Source organism: Engystomops pustulosus, chromosome 2 (genome assembly GCF_040894005.1).
Source record: "Engystomops pustulosus chromosome 2, aEngPut4.maternal, whole genome shotgun sequence".
In the NCBI taxonomy this organism is placed as follows: Eukaryota; Metazoa; Chordata; class Amphibia; order Anura; family Leptodactylidae; genus Engystomops; species Engystomops pustulosus.
In genome coordinates, this window is record NC_092412.1 from 226,292,102 (window position 1) to 226,307,785 (window position 15,684).

At 41.6% G+C, this 15,684-nt stretch overlaps 1 protein-coding gene across 3 annotated transcripts in view; it reads right to left on the bottom strand.

Annotated features, from left to right (window-relative positions):
• The window catches only part of TMIGD1 (transmembrane and immunoglobulin domain containing 1), a 61,586-nt gene that overhangs the window by 4,047 nt on the left and 41,855 nt on the right, over window positions 1-15,684 (bottom strand). For 2 of the 3 annotated variants that reach the window (XM_072138356.1, XM_072138358.1), the window contains exons 2-5: window positions 12,784-12,853; window positions 8,834-9,112; window positions 7,448-7,726; window positions 5,972-6,078 (exon numbers count right to left, since the gene is read on the bottom strand). In XM_072138356.1, coding sequence (XP_071994457.1) covers window positions 5,972-6,078; window positions 7,448-7,726; window positions 8,834-9,112; window positions 12,784-12,841 — 723 coding nt within the window. In that variant the 5' untranslated portion in view covers window positions 12,842-12,853. The remainder of the gene's footprint in view (window positions 1-5,971; window positions 6,079-7,447; window positions 7,727-8,833; window positions 9,113-12,783; window positions 12,854-15,684) is intronic. The other variant, XM_072138353.1, reaches the window with a different exon arrangement.

Sequence of the window (15,684 nt, forward strand, 5' to 3'; positions counted from 1 at the left end):
ACATTCCTTGAACAATGTAATTTTTTTCTTTGTAATTCTATATGAAACTGGAGATATGTACAGTATTGTCCATGGATTTCTATGGGCTCCTTAGTAAAGTTCAGCACAACTCAGAACTTGTATGCACAGAATTTCATGTACTTCTCAATATCACAACCTCATTCAGTCATTGGACTTCATCTGCATAAATCTGCACTTTAGGAATATTTCCTAATAATGCACAACACCTAAATAGGTAATACATACATCAATTTGCCATAAATCAGGACACATACAGTAGTCAAAATCATTATTCAGATTGTAGTGTATAACATTTGCATTACTATTTTCACATGTGATGTGGGAAGCCATGATGTGTTCTGTATAAGAGTTAAAGGGGAGAATCATTGGACACATGATAGTCAACATGGTTGTGGTCTTTTGTGGATTTATCAGAATGTCTGAGGTAAAACTGTTCTTGTTGCTCATGGCAACCAATCAGAGCTCAGCTTTAATTTTCTAAACAGCTGTGGAAAAATGATAGCTGAGCTCTAATTGGCTGCCATGGGCAACTAAGACAGCTCTTCTCTCCAACACTTCTGATAAATCTCCCCAAATTTGTACTATATTCTGAGTAATACTTTTTTGTAAGAGGACCATTAACATTGTAGGACAGAAGATATTTCCAGGAATATGAGTTCTGTCCTGTAGGTATCTTCCATATATTACAGGTCACATGTTAGAACAGCTTGTACCTAATCTTACATGGGAAATCTCCTCATAACATTCTACTAGAGAATTGTGATCAAATAATTTCCAGTCAGAAACAACATTTCTATACCGTGCCAGGACATCTGATATGTTCCTGAGGTAATAGCGTCCTCAATTCAAAGAAAAGAAAGCACAAAGCAATGACTGGAAGTGGTAATTGTACGACTTGTACCACAATGTAATATGGAGCTCATAGCTCAGTCGGTAATAATATGTTCCAGAAGCCACTTCTTCCAGGAGCTCATTCCACCATATCAAACGTTTTATTTAAAGAGTACCCCTTTCCTTTGCATCAGGAGGGTATATGCCTCATTGTGGTCTCTGCTGGTGGTAGAAAGTCAGACTAGAGCCCTTACATACTCATCTTTAGCCATGTAGAACCATATTAATCAGTGGACTACAAGATATCTGACACATGATGTTCTTTCCTCATGATGCATTTATTTTGGAAGTGCACCGGTCCCCCCACTACATGATGCTGCCGTCCCCTTGTGCAGGGGCGTAACTTGAAGGGCCCTGGAGGCTTAGAGGCCTATAAGGTGTCATTTTCCCATGTGAGAAGACTAGAACTATAAACCATACATTATAGTCGGGGTCCTGGCACAGACTTTGCACTGGGGCCCATCAGCTTCTAGTTACGCCACTGCCCTTGTGTCACAGTTGGGATGATGTTCTCAGGATGGCAAGCCTCTCCCTTTTTCCTCCAAACGTAGCAATGGCCAAACAGTTCAATTTTTCATCAGACCACAGGACAAGTCTCAAAAAAGTAAGGTCTTTGTTCCTGTGTGCATTTGCAAACATTAATCTGCCTTTTTTCTCTTTCTTTTGAAGTAATGGCTTATTCCTGGTCCATTCAGCCCATGTCCATATAGTTTCACTGTGGATAATAACAGACTCTTACCAGTTTTAGCAGCATCTTAACCCCTTAAGGACGCAGCCATTTTACAGCTTAAGGCTCAGCCCGATTTTTTGGATTCTGACTTGCTTCGCTTTATATGGTTATAACTTTTGAACACTGTTACTTATCAAAACGATTCTGAGATTGTTTTTTCCCCACATGTTGTACTTCATTTTAGTGGTAAATTTTGGCAGATAAGTTTTGCGTTTATTTACAAAAAAAAGAAAATGTGATGAATTTTTTGAAAAATTTGCCATTTTCGAAATTCTAAATCATCACGTTTTCAGGCAGATAGATTTACCACCTAAATAAGTTGCTGAATAACATTTCCCATTTGTCTACTTTACATTTTCATAATTTCTGAAATATCTGGATAATTTATTTTGACGTCACGCGGCTTGCAAATAGAATATCGCTTTTCCGGATTTTCAGAATTGACTATTTTGGGGATAAATACAGTTTTGAATGAAATTTTACATATTTAGCATCAAAACCCCCTATATAACCAACCCATTTTCAAATCTGCACCCCTCAAGCTATCAGAAACAGCTTTTACGAAGATTGTTAACCCCTTGAGATCTTCATAGTAATTGAATCAAAATGGAGGTGAAATTTAGAATGGTCATATTGTTCCCTTATACGTTCATTTAGCACCAAAATTTACACATTTCCAAAATATAAAAAGAGAAAACCCACCATACAATTTGTTCTGCAATTTCTCCTGAGTACAAAGACCCCCCACATGTGGCCGTTACTTGTTTTATGGGGGCACAGCGAGGCGCAGAAGGGAAGGAGGGCGCTGCAGCTGCCAGGAATTTAGTTTCCTCATTGGCCCCTTTTGAAGGCTATAAAATTTTCGCTTTTTCGTTATTGGGGCCATGTGACGGCATTTTTTTTGCGGGATGAGATGCTTTTTCCATTGTTACCATTTTGGGGTTGGTATCACCTATTGTTGAAAATTTAGGAACTTTTTTTGAGGGCAGGAGTAGAAAAGCATCAATTCTGTACTGGATTTTTGACTTTTTTTTTTTTGGTGTTCACCGTATAGACTAATAGTCATGTTATCTTTATTCTATGGGTTGATACGATTACGGGGATACCAGACATGAATATATTTTCTTACGTTTTACTAAATTTGTCAAACAAAACCCTAATGTGGGGAAAAATCTATAATTTTTGTATTGCCATCTTCCAAGTGGCATAACTTTGTTACGTTTTTGGCTACGGAGCTGGTTGATGGCTTGTTTTTTGCGGGACATGTTGTACTTTGCACCAGTATCATGTCTGAGTACATATGGTTTTTTGGTCGCATTTTATATCATTTTTTGTGGGATTGAAAAGGTAAAAATCATAATTTCTGGAGGGTTTATAACAGTTTTTTTTTACGGCGTTTATCGTGGGGGTTCAATAATGATTTACTTTTATTCTACGGGTTGTTACGGACGCGGTGATACTATATATGTGGGGTTTGTGTTATGATTTAGACTTTTTTTTTGAGTTATATGTCTCTTTATATGTTTTGGGGGTTTGGGGCATTTTTAGTGATTTATGACTTTATTTTTTTATTGAATAACTTTTTTTTTTACTTTTTCACTTTTATACCATGGGACATGAAGAAGCAATCTTCTGATTGCTTCTTCATGATAATATTCTGCAATACTCATGTATTGCAGAGTATTATCAGTGTCAGCCTATGCACTTGCATAGGCTGGCACTGTGCCAGTAAGATGACGTCACAGACGCCATCTTACTGGCAATTCTTGCAGGTAACTCTGGGGTCCAGATCGGACCCCAGAGTTACTATAGCAACGATCGGCGCCCCCCGAAAACGGTTCGGGGGGGCCGATCGTGGGGGAAAGACCCCCCAGATACTTGTTAGATGCCGCGGTCGCGCTGACCGCGGCATCTAACGGGTTAAGCACCCGCGATCGGAGACAACTCCGATCGCGGGTGTTACACTGGGGTGCCGGCTATTAGTTACAGCCGGCACCCCGTGTTTCCCGATGCCGGTTCGGCTCTGATCCAGAGCCGAGCCGGCATAGGAGCCGTGGCGGATATATCCGCCACTGAGCGCTAAGTCACTGCGCTCCGTGGCGGATATATCCGCCGCGGAGCGCGAAGGGGTTAACAAGGTCTTTAGTTTTTGTTCTTGAGTTGATACATATATTTCAGATCAAAGAACGTTCATCTCCGGGGTACAGAACCCATTTCCTTCCTGAATGGTATGATGGCTGCACATTCCCATATTGGTTATACTTGCTTACAATTGTTTGTAAAATTGAACAAGACCTCTTCAATTTTCTGGAAATTCCACCCAAGGATGAACCAGACTTGTACAAGTTTACGATTCTCTACCTAATACCTTGACAGATTTCTTCATATTTTCTCAGGGTCTCACACAAAGAAGCAGTGTGTTTCAGGTGTGCCTTCCACAGAAGTGTTTCTAAATAACTCAGGTGTTGCCAAGCTTCCAAAGACATGATATCATCATATGGCCTGTCCCAAATTGTTTAAAGGCATAGTAATCTTTGGTGTATCTAAACCTCTGACTTGGCAGAAAGTCATAAAAATGCCTTAAAATTCACTCTCACTTGGCAAATGTGAGTACAGGCAGTCCCCGGGTTACGTACAAGATAGGGTGTGTAGGTTTGAATTTGTATGTAAGTCGGAACTGTATATTTTATAATTGTAGCCCCAGCCAGAACTTTTTTGTTCTCTGTGACAATTGGATTTTAAAAATGTTGGATTGTCATAAGAACCAGGAGTAACAATAAAGCTTCATTACAGACGCCTGTGATAACTGTTATAGCTGTTTATTGTAGCCTAGGACTAAAGTGCAGTAAATTACCAATATCCAGTGGTCTGTTTGTAACTAGGGGGTCGTATATAAGTCGAGTGTTCTTAAGTAGGGGACCGCCTGTAATTTGGAAACCCTAATTGACTAAAACAGGAAAGGTTTGTTCTGATTTCATGTCAGATAGTGATAAAAACATCCATATGTGTCTTTTTATGTAGTGTATACACTCACCGGCCACTTTATTAGGTACACCATGCTAGTAACGGGTTGGATCCCCTTTTGCCTTCAGAACTGCCTCAATTCTTCGTGGCATAGATTCAACAAGGTGCTGGAAGCATTCCTCAGAGATTTTGGTCCATATTGACATGATGGCATCACACAGTTGCCGCAGATTTGTCGGCTACACATTCATGATGCGAATCTCCCGTTCCACCACATCCCAAAGATGCTCTATTGGATTGAGATCTGGTGACTGTGGAGGCCATTTGAGTACAGTGAACTCATTGTCATGTTCAAGAAACCAGTCTGAGATGATTCCAGCTTTATGACATGGCGCATTATCCTGCTGAAAGTAGCCATCAGATGTTGGGTACATTGTGGTCATAAAGGGAAGGACATGGTCAGCAACAATACTCAGGTAGGCTGCGGTGTTGCAACGATGCTCAATTGGTACCAAGGGGCCCAAAGAGTGCCAAGAAAATATTCCCCACACCATGACACCACCACCACCAGCCGGAACCGTTGATACAAGGCAGGATGGATCCATGCTTTCATGTTGTTGACGCCAAATTCTGACCCTACCATCCGAATGTCGCAGCAGAAATCGAGACTCATCAGACCAGGCAACGTTTTTCTAATCTTCTACTGTCCAATTTCGATGAGCTTGTGCAAATTGTAGCCTCAGTTTCCTGTTCTTAGCTGAAAGGAGTGGCACCCGGTGTGGTCTTCTGCTGCTGAAGCCCTTCTGCCTCAAAGTTGTACGTACTGTGCATTCAGAGATGCTCTTCTGCCTACCTTGGTTGTAACGGGTGGCGATTTGAGTCACTGTTGCCTTTCTATCAGCTCGAACCAGTCTGCCCATTCTCCTCTGACCTCTGGCATCAACAAGGCATTTCCGCCCACAGAACTGCCGCTCACTGGATGTTTTTTCTTTTTCGGACCATTCTCTGTAAACCCTAGAGATGGTTGTGCGTGAAAATCCCAGTAGATCAGCAGTTTCTGAAATACTCAGACCAGCCCTTCTGGCACCAACAACCATGCCACGTTCAAAGGCACTCAAATCACCTTTCTTCCCCATACTGATGCTCGGTTTGAACTGCAGGAGATTGTCTTGACCATGTCTACATGCACTGAGTTGCCGCCATGTGATTGGCTGATTAGAAATTAATTGTTAACGAGCAGTTGGACAGGTGTACCTAATAAAGTGGCCGGTGAGTGTATAAACTTCTAGTTTAAAGAATATATGTATGTGTACACACCTTAGTTTTCAGGCACATCATATTTTATCAAGGTTTGTCTTAACTTACTACTTTAAATAGTTTCTCTCTCCGTGCAAACATTCCAAAGACGATAATGAGGGCTCCCACCACCACGGCGGCTGCAATAGCCTCTATAGGAAGGCCGACCTGTCGATCTGCGAAGAAGAACACATATAAAACATTTTATCGTCAAACTTATAACCCAGTACAAGTCGTCATTACTGGGAGGTTTTAAATAATACTGAAAATACATGACACCCTATGTGCTTGTTCACATTGGCGTTGGTGCTGAGCTTTCGTTGTGCATCTGTTGCTTTTTAGCATTGCTTTAAATGCTGTTTTTTCAGCCGGATGTTTCATCCGTAGACTTCTATTACCTTCCATGATCGACATCCATGAAAAAAAAAGACAGGTTTTATATATTTTTCCATGAACAACAGATCAGTCAAAAGCCAATATGAAAATACCCATTGGAAGCAATTGCTTTGTGAGGCATCTGTGGAAATCGGTGAACCACAGACATGAAAAACAAAGACATGTGAAAGAGCCCTAATGTGATTCCGAGCCCAACAGCTGGAACCTCCACTGAGAATAGGGGTCCCGTTTTCCAAAATTAAAGGGGTTATCCGGCTGTTAAAAATTACTGAGGGCTGGGGTGAGCTAGTTAAACATAATAAACATGTACTTACCACTGCCTATATCCCACTCCGCGGTCCGTTTGATCGGTGCCCCTGTTTATTTACAGGGGCACAGAAGTCGCGCACAGGGAGCTTCCAATCCGCAATGTGGCCGGCTCCTCCCATCCGTCCCTATCTCTCAGCGTTGTAAGCGCTGGGAGATGGTGTCAGATGGGAGCTTCCGGATGTCCGGAAGCTCCCTGTGCACCCCTGTATACAAACTGGCGCACATAGGAGACAGACTGCGGTGGGGGACATTGGCAGCACTGGACGAGGTAAGTACATGTTTATTATGTTTAACTAGCCCACCCCAGCCCGGCCCTCAGTATTTTTTAACACCCGGATAACCCCTTTAATGGAGCAATATGTGGAGTATGTGTCCTGCTACTTCTTTCAATACTATGGAAGTATTAGAAATCGTAGAGAGCTCAGCTATGTCTTTGAGGGTGTTGGAGATACCTGCTATCATACTTGTTTCTATGTTCAGAAATTTCTGACATTTCCATAGTATGGAATGAAGAGGCAGGACGCATGCTCAACATGAGAATGGGACTCCTTGTGTTTAGTGAGGGTCACAGAAGTCGGACCCCAACCAAACAGATTATTATCACCTAAGATAACAATCAAACTCGATACAACCTTTATAAAGGGTATCTTCTGCATGTTTTACCCCTGCATAGGGGAAGATGCTTTCATTACCCTGGACCTGACATTTCTCTGCAGTCAGTCTGCAGGTTGTGTGGGTTGAAGAACTTAGAAGTCCTTTCTAGTATATCACCTACATCACCCAGGATAAGAGACCTGGAGAGGAAGATAACAATCTAAGTACAAATAATTCCAGCCTTACCTCCAACAATGAGCTCAAACACTCTGGTGGTCTCATTGCCGTTGGGTAATAAAGCTACACAGGTGTAATTGGCGGTATCCTTCTTGGTGACCTTCTCAATGGTGAGCTGCAGAGTGTTGCTGGTCAGGTCCTGTTTATAGTTGGCAGGTAATGTGAATAAGCTGTTATTTTGTCTCCAGAACATCGATGCTGCTGGGTTGGCCTTGAATTCACAGGAGATCTGGACAGTTTTGCCTTCTTCTGCAAGGATTTGTGTGTCTCCAAACAGCCTGGGATTAACTATTCAAGATAATGCTTAAGCTTTAGTTTATTTTATACATTTTTACAGGGGTATGACATAGACACATATTGCGGTTAAAGGGGTTGTCTGAGATCAGAAATGTTTCCTCTAATTCCCAAGGAGGTGTTAAAATAATAACCTATACCTACACCAGTTTTTATTTAAGGCCCAGGGTACCACCTCAAATCACCAATGGCCTCTGATTGTATACAGAGGCTCAGTGGTGACATCTTGTCAACGTAGTACACCCACTATAACCTAAGCCCTAAGCAGATGACCATAATGTTGGCCGCAAAAGAACAATTGTAGTCTATGGCACCCAGCGGGTGGCCATGACTTGTCCACCAGGCTCCTATGAAAAGGAGAGTGGTGAGAAGCGCTCACCCTACCATCTTCTGGCCTAGGTGAACACAGGGTTGTGTGCATCAGGCCTTATACAGGGCAGGCTGTGGCTGGATGCTGGACTGGGAGTAAGAATATGCTAAAAAATACCACAGGGACAACTTTAATGAGTGATCATTATTATCTGCTAAAATAGTTATTTGACCTGCAGTAATCATTATGGGCTCTAAAGTTAAGAATCTCATCTTCCAGGACACATCAGGTCCTGTGAGTTATAGAACTAGAGATACAGTCCTAGTTGGAAATGCAAGCTGCTTATATACCGTTCTAACATATTTCTTTAACTGCCTGTATCTCCAGTTCTGTAGCTCAAACCTGATGGGATCTGAAAAATATGACTCTTATCTTTAAAATGACATCAGAACCATGTTTCTAGGTATTATAGAAAACTCCCCTGCAGCCTCGAAGAGTGACTCATCTGTGGGATTACATGACTCTTCTCATCTCATTTTCACATGACATTGAAGGAGATCTATTTTATAGGTGAGATTTTAATTAAAGAGGGAATTCTAGAAAGGACATTTCATACCCTACCTGAGGGGGCTGGAAGTATAATGAGGTAAAATCAGGCCATACATACATTTTGATACTGGAGTGTATTTCACTGGAGGCCCCAGGTATATTTTACACATTAATGATACCCTTCAGAATAATGTAGATCTTCCAATTCTTCATTGGACCAGAATAATTGGGCCTCTACTCACACAGGACACTCAGCTGCAGGGAGCGCTTGATGGAGGTGTTACTCTTCAGTAGACAGGTAAAGCTCACTCCATGGTCTTCTACTGTCAGCTCTGGGATGCACACAGTACTGACGTTCACACTGTTTTCTGAGCTAATGTTGACTTGTTGGGTCCCACGGTACCAGATTAAGGTCTCCTCTTCAGTGTTACCAACAACTTCACAGCGGATAGAGGCAGCATCGCTGAGGTTACGAGTCAACCGATTGTCATATGACGCATTGTTCATTAAGAGGTTCAAGGCTGCAGAGAACCAAGATAGTGTCATCAGCAAATATAATGACATTATTATAGATGACATCCTACTACAGCACCGATCTAACTAGTAACTTTACCTCATCTCATTTACATATTGGGCCAATGTCATAGTACTTGGATCCACCTTCTAACTTTCTTAATATTTGCCTTACAGGGTTCTGAGATGTCAATGAGCAGGCAGAGCGTTCCATTAGTCTACAACTACAAGACCACATATAGATCTGCTACAAAAGACCACAACTTATATGTACACCCACAATGTAATATTTCAGTCCGGTTTGTATGTGTTTGTTCGTGATATATATCCCTCAATTAATAAAAAAAATTGTAGTAAAAAATCAGCCCACAATTTTCACTGTCAATAGTTGCAACTGAAAGCCTGACTGTACTCACCTTAAAAGGGTTTTTAGGGTTATAAAACCCCAGGAAACTAAATGTGAAGAGACCAGCACTATAGACAATGCACTACGGTTGCTCTATGGTTGCCAATAGGTGATTATTTTTTTCATTTATTCAGTTTCATGGGGTTGTGATCCATTTTTAATAAGGGCGCTCGGCCCAGGTACAAGCAAATCCTCTGCACTAGCTTACATTACTCATCTGGATCCTACTGAGGTCATGCACTACCACATCACAGTCTGTCCTATGTCCTCAAATCCTGTATGGCTGCTGGTTCATATAGCTAAGGCCTAATGCACGCAAGCGTTTGGGGAATGTGAAGAAGCCACATAAAGGCAGCCAATTTACAGCCATTGAGGTCAATTGTGCACAGTCATGGTGTGTTGAAGCATGGAGCATGTGCCTTTTCTCACCACACTGTCCTACTCCTGCCCTGATTTGTGGCGAGGCCGCTCATTACTTATGGACATGGACAATGTCCACAACTCTAAAACGGGCCACAAACTGGGGATCAATTTTCTCCATTTTAACCCATAAGGCACACATGGTTGTGCACGTGTAGCCTTACTGTGTGCATCAGTCTTCTCTTTCTCATGGTTTTTGTTTTATTGTTTACATAATTTTTCAGAAAAAGAGCTTTATCTGCAGAGTGGTTAAAGAATGTAGACAGTCCTATTACAATTAGTTTTACAGGGACATAGCAGTGGAAATTCCCTTGAAATATTTGAAGCTTGACATTAATGAGTGTATGGTCTAAATAGTCTGAATAGTCAAAATGATGTCTCTGGGGGAAAATATTTACCATAAAATATTAAGTTTACACATTAACTAGCATGGCGCCAAGTGAAATATTTTAGCATTGCAGTGTAGTCTAGCCATTAAAGCTTCCTCTAGATGTAAGATATTTTTCTGGTAGCTCCTCGTGATCTGTAGGGGTTATGTGGCTGGGCAAACATTACATTTTCCACTTCAGATACTACGAGAGAGATTTATTATGCCTTCTCCTCCAGAAGGAATGAACATTTCCCCACCTTGAATGCGACAGGGTTGGGAGCACCTTAACGGAAACCTACTACTGGATCTCCTCACACCACCCTCTGGGCTCTTTAACACTGACCCCAGGACATATTTTGTTTAGGGACAAAAACTGATAGTTTAGGCAAAAAAAGGATTCTAGAATCTATAGGAATGAGGCTTTGGCGCTTCACTTACGTCACCCTGGCAATTCCGTTCACTTCCGATACTTAAAGGGGTATTCCGGGAATATGAACGTCTGACACAAAAACCCATAATGATATAAATAAATGAATACAACAATACTCAATGTCATTAGTAACAAAACGGAGCTTAAATAATTTGATTTTATGATTTACAAAATTTATGGCCTCTCTAAAGTAGGTGGAGTTATCACTAAGATGGCCGCCACTGGAAAATACAACTTCCATGATCCTTTAGTTCTCAGTAACTCCTCCTACCACTTATGCTCTGCTAACAGTGATGATATAACAGACTTTCTTGCTCTGTTACCATAGTAATGATGTGTAACTGCCATCACCACAACACTGGCCATACTGGATGCACTGCAACCAACCGACTACAGCCAAGCGTAGTGGTGATCACATGACCTGCCCAGGCAGGTGCAGGACATGTGATGTGGACATGTGACCAGCAGCCATCTTCTGTCCTGCAACGGACCGCGCGGAGGAAATTAACGGACTGATTAAAGGGCCAGTAGCATTTTAATTCTTCATTACAGTATATGTCACCAGCGTTTTCTGCTAAGGGGAGCAAAATTTTAAATAACAACTAATTACACATTAGCTTATATTTTGAGTGCCCACTTGTATATGAATTATGCTGATTCCTGGAATACCCCTTTAATTATGCACGCCCCATCTTTGTTGTGCTCCTCCTTCTTGGACCAAGAGCCGGTGACGTCAATCAGCTCGCGGCACTTCTCGCGCATGTCCAAGGAGGAGGAACACAACAAAGATGGGGCGTGCATAATTAAATATCGGAGGTGTGTGGAATTGCAAGGCTGGCGGAAGTGAATTCCTATAGATTATAGAATCCGTTTTTTTCCATAAACTATTAGTTTTTGTCCCTAAACAAAATATGTCCTGGGATCAGTGGTACAGAGCCCAGAGGGTGGTGTGAGGAGGTCATTTCGGCCGGGACCAAGTGGTAGGTTTCCTTTAAACATGAGAAGACGAAACTGTATGGACTGCTTTTATGTACACCAGCATTTTGCATACCGGTCTTGATATCCCCTTGCAGTAATGAAGGATACACATAATTTATGACAAGGTCCATAGCTCATTATTTATTATGTCCATGACTCCATGCCAAACCAAGTGCCAGCTCCTGGCTTACATAGACTAAGAGGGAGTCTACCATCTCCCCCATGGCTATAATCTGCTGGCAGCATCTTGTAGGGAAATGTTCTGTGATTTTCAACATACTTATTTTTCTGTGTCCATTAAGTCATTTCTGAGATATTGCCAGTTAAATCCATATGTAAATGAGGCATATGTTGCACCCAGAGCGTGTCCTCAGCACTCCTAGAACTGCCTTAATCACTTCCCTCTGCTTTCAGTGTCAGCCATGTTTCTTACAAGACATCTCCTACTTATCAGATGATGAGAGAAAGGTCGAGGTAGGAATACTATTACTCCAGGTGCTGAGGACACGAACTGGGTGCAACAGCTCCAACACTAGCATATGGATTTAACTGGGAATATGTAATATATTGCATAAAGAACAAAAAGGCATGTTTAGAAAGCTACAGCATTTCTCGACATGCTGCCAGCAGATTATGATGCTTGGGGAGGTGGTGGACTCCCTTCATGTTTTATGCCAGAAAACCAGTGTAAAACATCTGTTGGAGGCAGGTGGCCCAACCCATTCCACACCCCCTGTGGTGAAGGCAATGGAAAAACCCCATACATGCAATAGGGCTTCTTGCACCTTTGTCCGTACACAAAAAGTGCCATAATATGGTCAAGTACTTAAGGCTTTATGTGATGTATATAAAGCATACCGTACTTATTATTATTGTATTATTTTATTTTTATTATGTATTTTATCCTAAGTGAGCTTGTGGCATAGGTTCCACCTTCTGAAACGTCACAGACAGTGCAACAGATACTTATTGGATTAATACAATTCATTTTATTGCACCATTAACTTCCCCAGAATTCTATGTACATGTAATATAAAGTTCTAAAATAATATTACATTTTTTAGATATTACTCACCTGTAATTTCATGGAAAAGAGGCAAAAGTACAGTTAATAAAATTAGAAGTTTCTTCATCTTTACTTGTAACTAGAAGAAACAAATAAGATATTTCACTACTGTTCACCGCAAGAGATTGTATTTGGTGGATTGTATATAAGAGAACAAGGCGTTATCCTATCTGTATCTCTTATCTGCTTCTGTATGAGAGAGAAGATAACTATAATCTTGAATACTATCTATATTGTATCTGAGAATAGTGAGGAATTCATAAAAATATGTTATGGATAACCTTGTATCACATATAAGGGATGAAAAATCAACAGATACTTTAGATTTAATTGCACCACATATAACATTTACTAAATTTAAAAAATCATAAATTGCACCATTGCCACATTTATGTAGAAAATGGAAAATTTATCACAATCTGATTATCTTTCTTGACAGCCATAATAACATAGGATAAGATAAGTTGAAAAGAGTAGTCACAAATGTGGCTGCTACTGAGACTTCCATGGATATCACAGATTTCAGTGAATGTTGTTAAAAGGGATATAACGCTGTTTACACCAACAGACTAACAATGGTAAAAAGATGGACTTAAAACCACAAGATGAACCCATAGTAACAATAACATGTAGAAGAGAAACAGAAAAATAGACCATAAAAGCATTTGTCTCTATAGAGCAGTGATGGCAAACCTTTTAGATGCCGAGTGCCCAACTACAACCAAAATCCACATATTTTTCGCAAAGTGCCGATGCGACAATTTAAGCAGTAACTTATTACTACCTGCTTTGTTACAGGTTTAAATTGTATAGGCACCTGAAGACACCAATACAGTCAAAAGAAGGAGAAGAAGTTTGGATTATCATTGTAGCTTCCTTCTAGGGTCCTGAGCTGCCTGGGACTGCAAGAGGCCTTGAGTTCCGTCTGGGGTGCAGGCGCAGGTGCCCATAGTGAGGGCTATGAGTGCCACCTCTGGCACCAGTGCCATAGGTTCGCCACCACTGCTATAGAGGATCATAGCATCGACTGGGTAAATATCAAAATGGGCAAAGTATCCGCTATACAAACTATACATGACCATAGATTAGGTATTATATTATACAATGTAACTTTGGTACTAAAATTATTCATTACCACCAAGGAAATTCTTTAATGTTTATAAAATGTAAACTTTTTTCTCTGCCTTTAACCTTAAAATGGAGCAGGGGAGGATGGGTGTAACAGTATGTAAAGCTTATGACAGATGGGCTATGGTAGCCCCTCACAGGGCCGCATCTGCCATGAGGCGAGATGAAAATCTCGCCTCAGGCGGCAGATTGCGGGTCCCTGTACAGGGCGGCGAAATTCGCCGCTCTAAAGTGGGCGATTCGGGCGTCCATTAACGCCCGAATCGCCCACCAGCTAAATAAATCGCGCCTGTCTCTTTAAGACACAGGCGCGATTTATATGCGGAGCGATGCAGCGCCTTTCTGGCTGCTGCGTCGCTCCGTTCTAATCAGTGACACAGGCGTCATGACGTCACGACGCCTGTGTCACTGTGCGGAGCGGCGGCTCACAGGAGAGCCGCGTGAAGAACGGAGCCGCGCGCCGAGGGAGCAGCTGCCTGCAGGTGAGTATTATTTTATTATTTTTCACATACGTTATACGTGGCCATAGTTGTTTTATACTGGGGGGGGGGGCTGTATACATTATATGGGGCCATAATTGTTTTATACTGTGTGGGGGGTATATATTATATGTGGCCATAATTGTCATATACTGGGGGGGTGCTGTTTACATTATATGTGGCCATAATTGTTTTATACTGTGTGTGTGTGGGGGGGGGGGGGGGAGGTTTGATATATTATATGGGGCCATAATTGTTTTATACTGTGGGGTGGGGGGGGGGGGGTTTATATATTATATGGGGCCAGAATTGTTTTATACTGTGTGTGTGTGTGTGGGGGGGGGGGGGGGGAGGTTTGATATATTATATGGGGCCATAATTGTTTTATACTGTGGGGTGGGGGGGGGGGTTGATATAGTATATGGGGCCAGAATTGTTTTATACTAGGGGGGATGCAGTATATACTATATGGGGTCAGAGTCATTTATACTGGGGTGGGGGTGCTTTATATATTATATGGGCCAGAATAATTTTATACTGGGGGGGCTGTATATATTATACGAAGCCAGATTCTTCTTTTCCTGGGGGTGTTATATAATTATATGGGGCCAGATTTCAGCTGGGGGGTAAACAGTATATTACTAAGCTGGGGGGGCTGTATATGGGATACAGTATATTACTAAGCTGGGGGGATGTATATGGGATACAGTATATTACTAAGCTGGGGGGCTGTATATGGGGTACAGTATATTACTAAGCTGGGGGGATGTATATGGGATACAGTATATTACTAAGCTGGGAGGGCTGTATATGGGATACAGTATATTACTAAGCTGGGGGGATGTATATGGGATACAGTATATTACTAAGCTGGGGTGCTGTATATGGGGTACAGTATATTACTAAGCTGGGGGGCTGTATATGGGATACAGTATATTACTAAGCTGGAGGCTGTATATGGGATACAGTATATTACTAAGCTGGGGGGATGTATATGGGATACAGTATATTACTAAGCTGGGGGGATGTATATGGGGTACAGTATATTACTAAGCTGGAGGATGTATATGGGATACAGTATATTACTAAGCTGGAGGGGCTGTATATGGGGTACAGTATATTACTAAGCTGGGAGGCTGTATATGGGATACAGTATATTACTAAGCTGGGGGGATGTATATGGGGTACAGTATATTACTAAGCTGGAGGATGTATATGGGATACAGTATATTACTAAGCTGGAGGGGCTGTATATGGGGTACAGTATATTACTAAGCTGGGAGGCTGTATATGGGATAAAGTA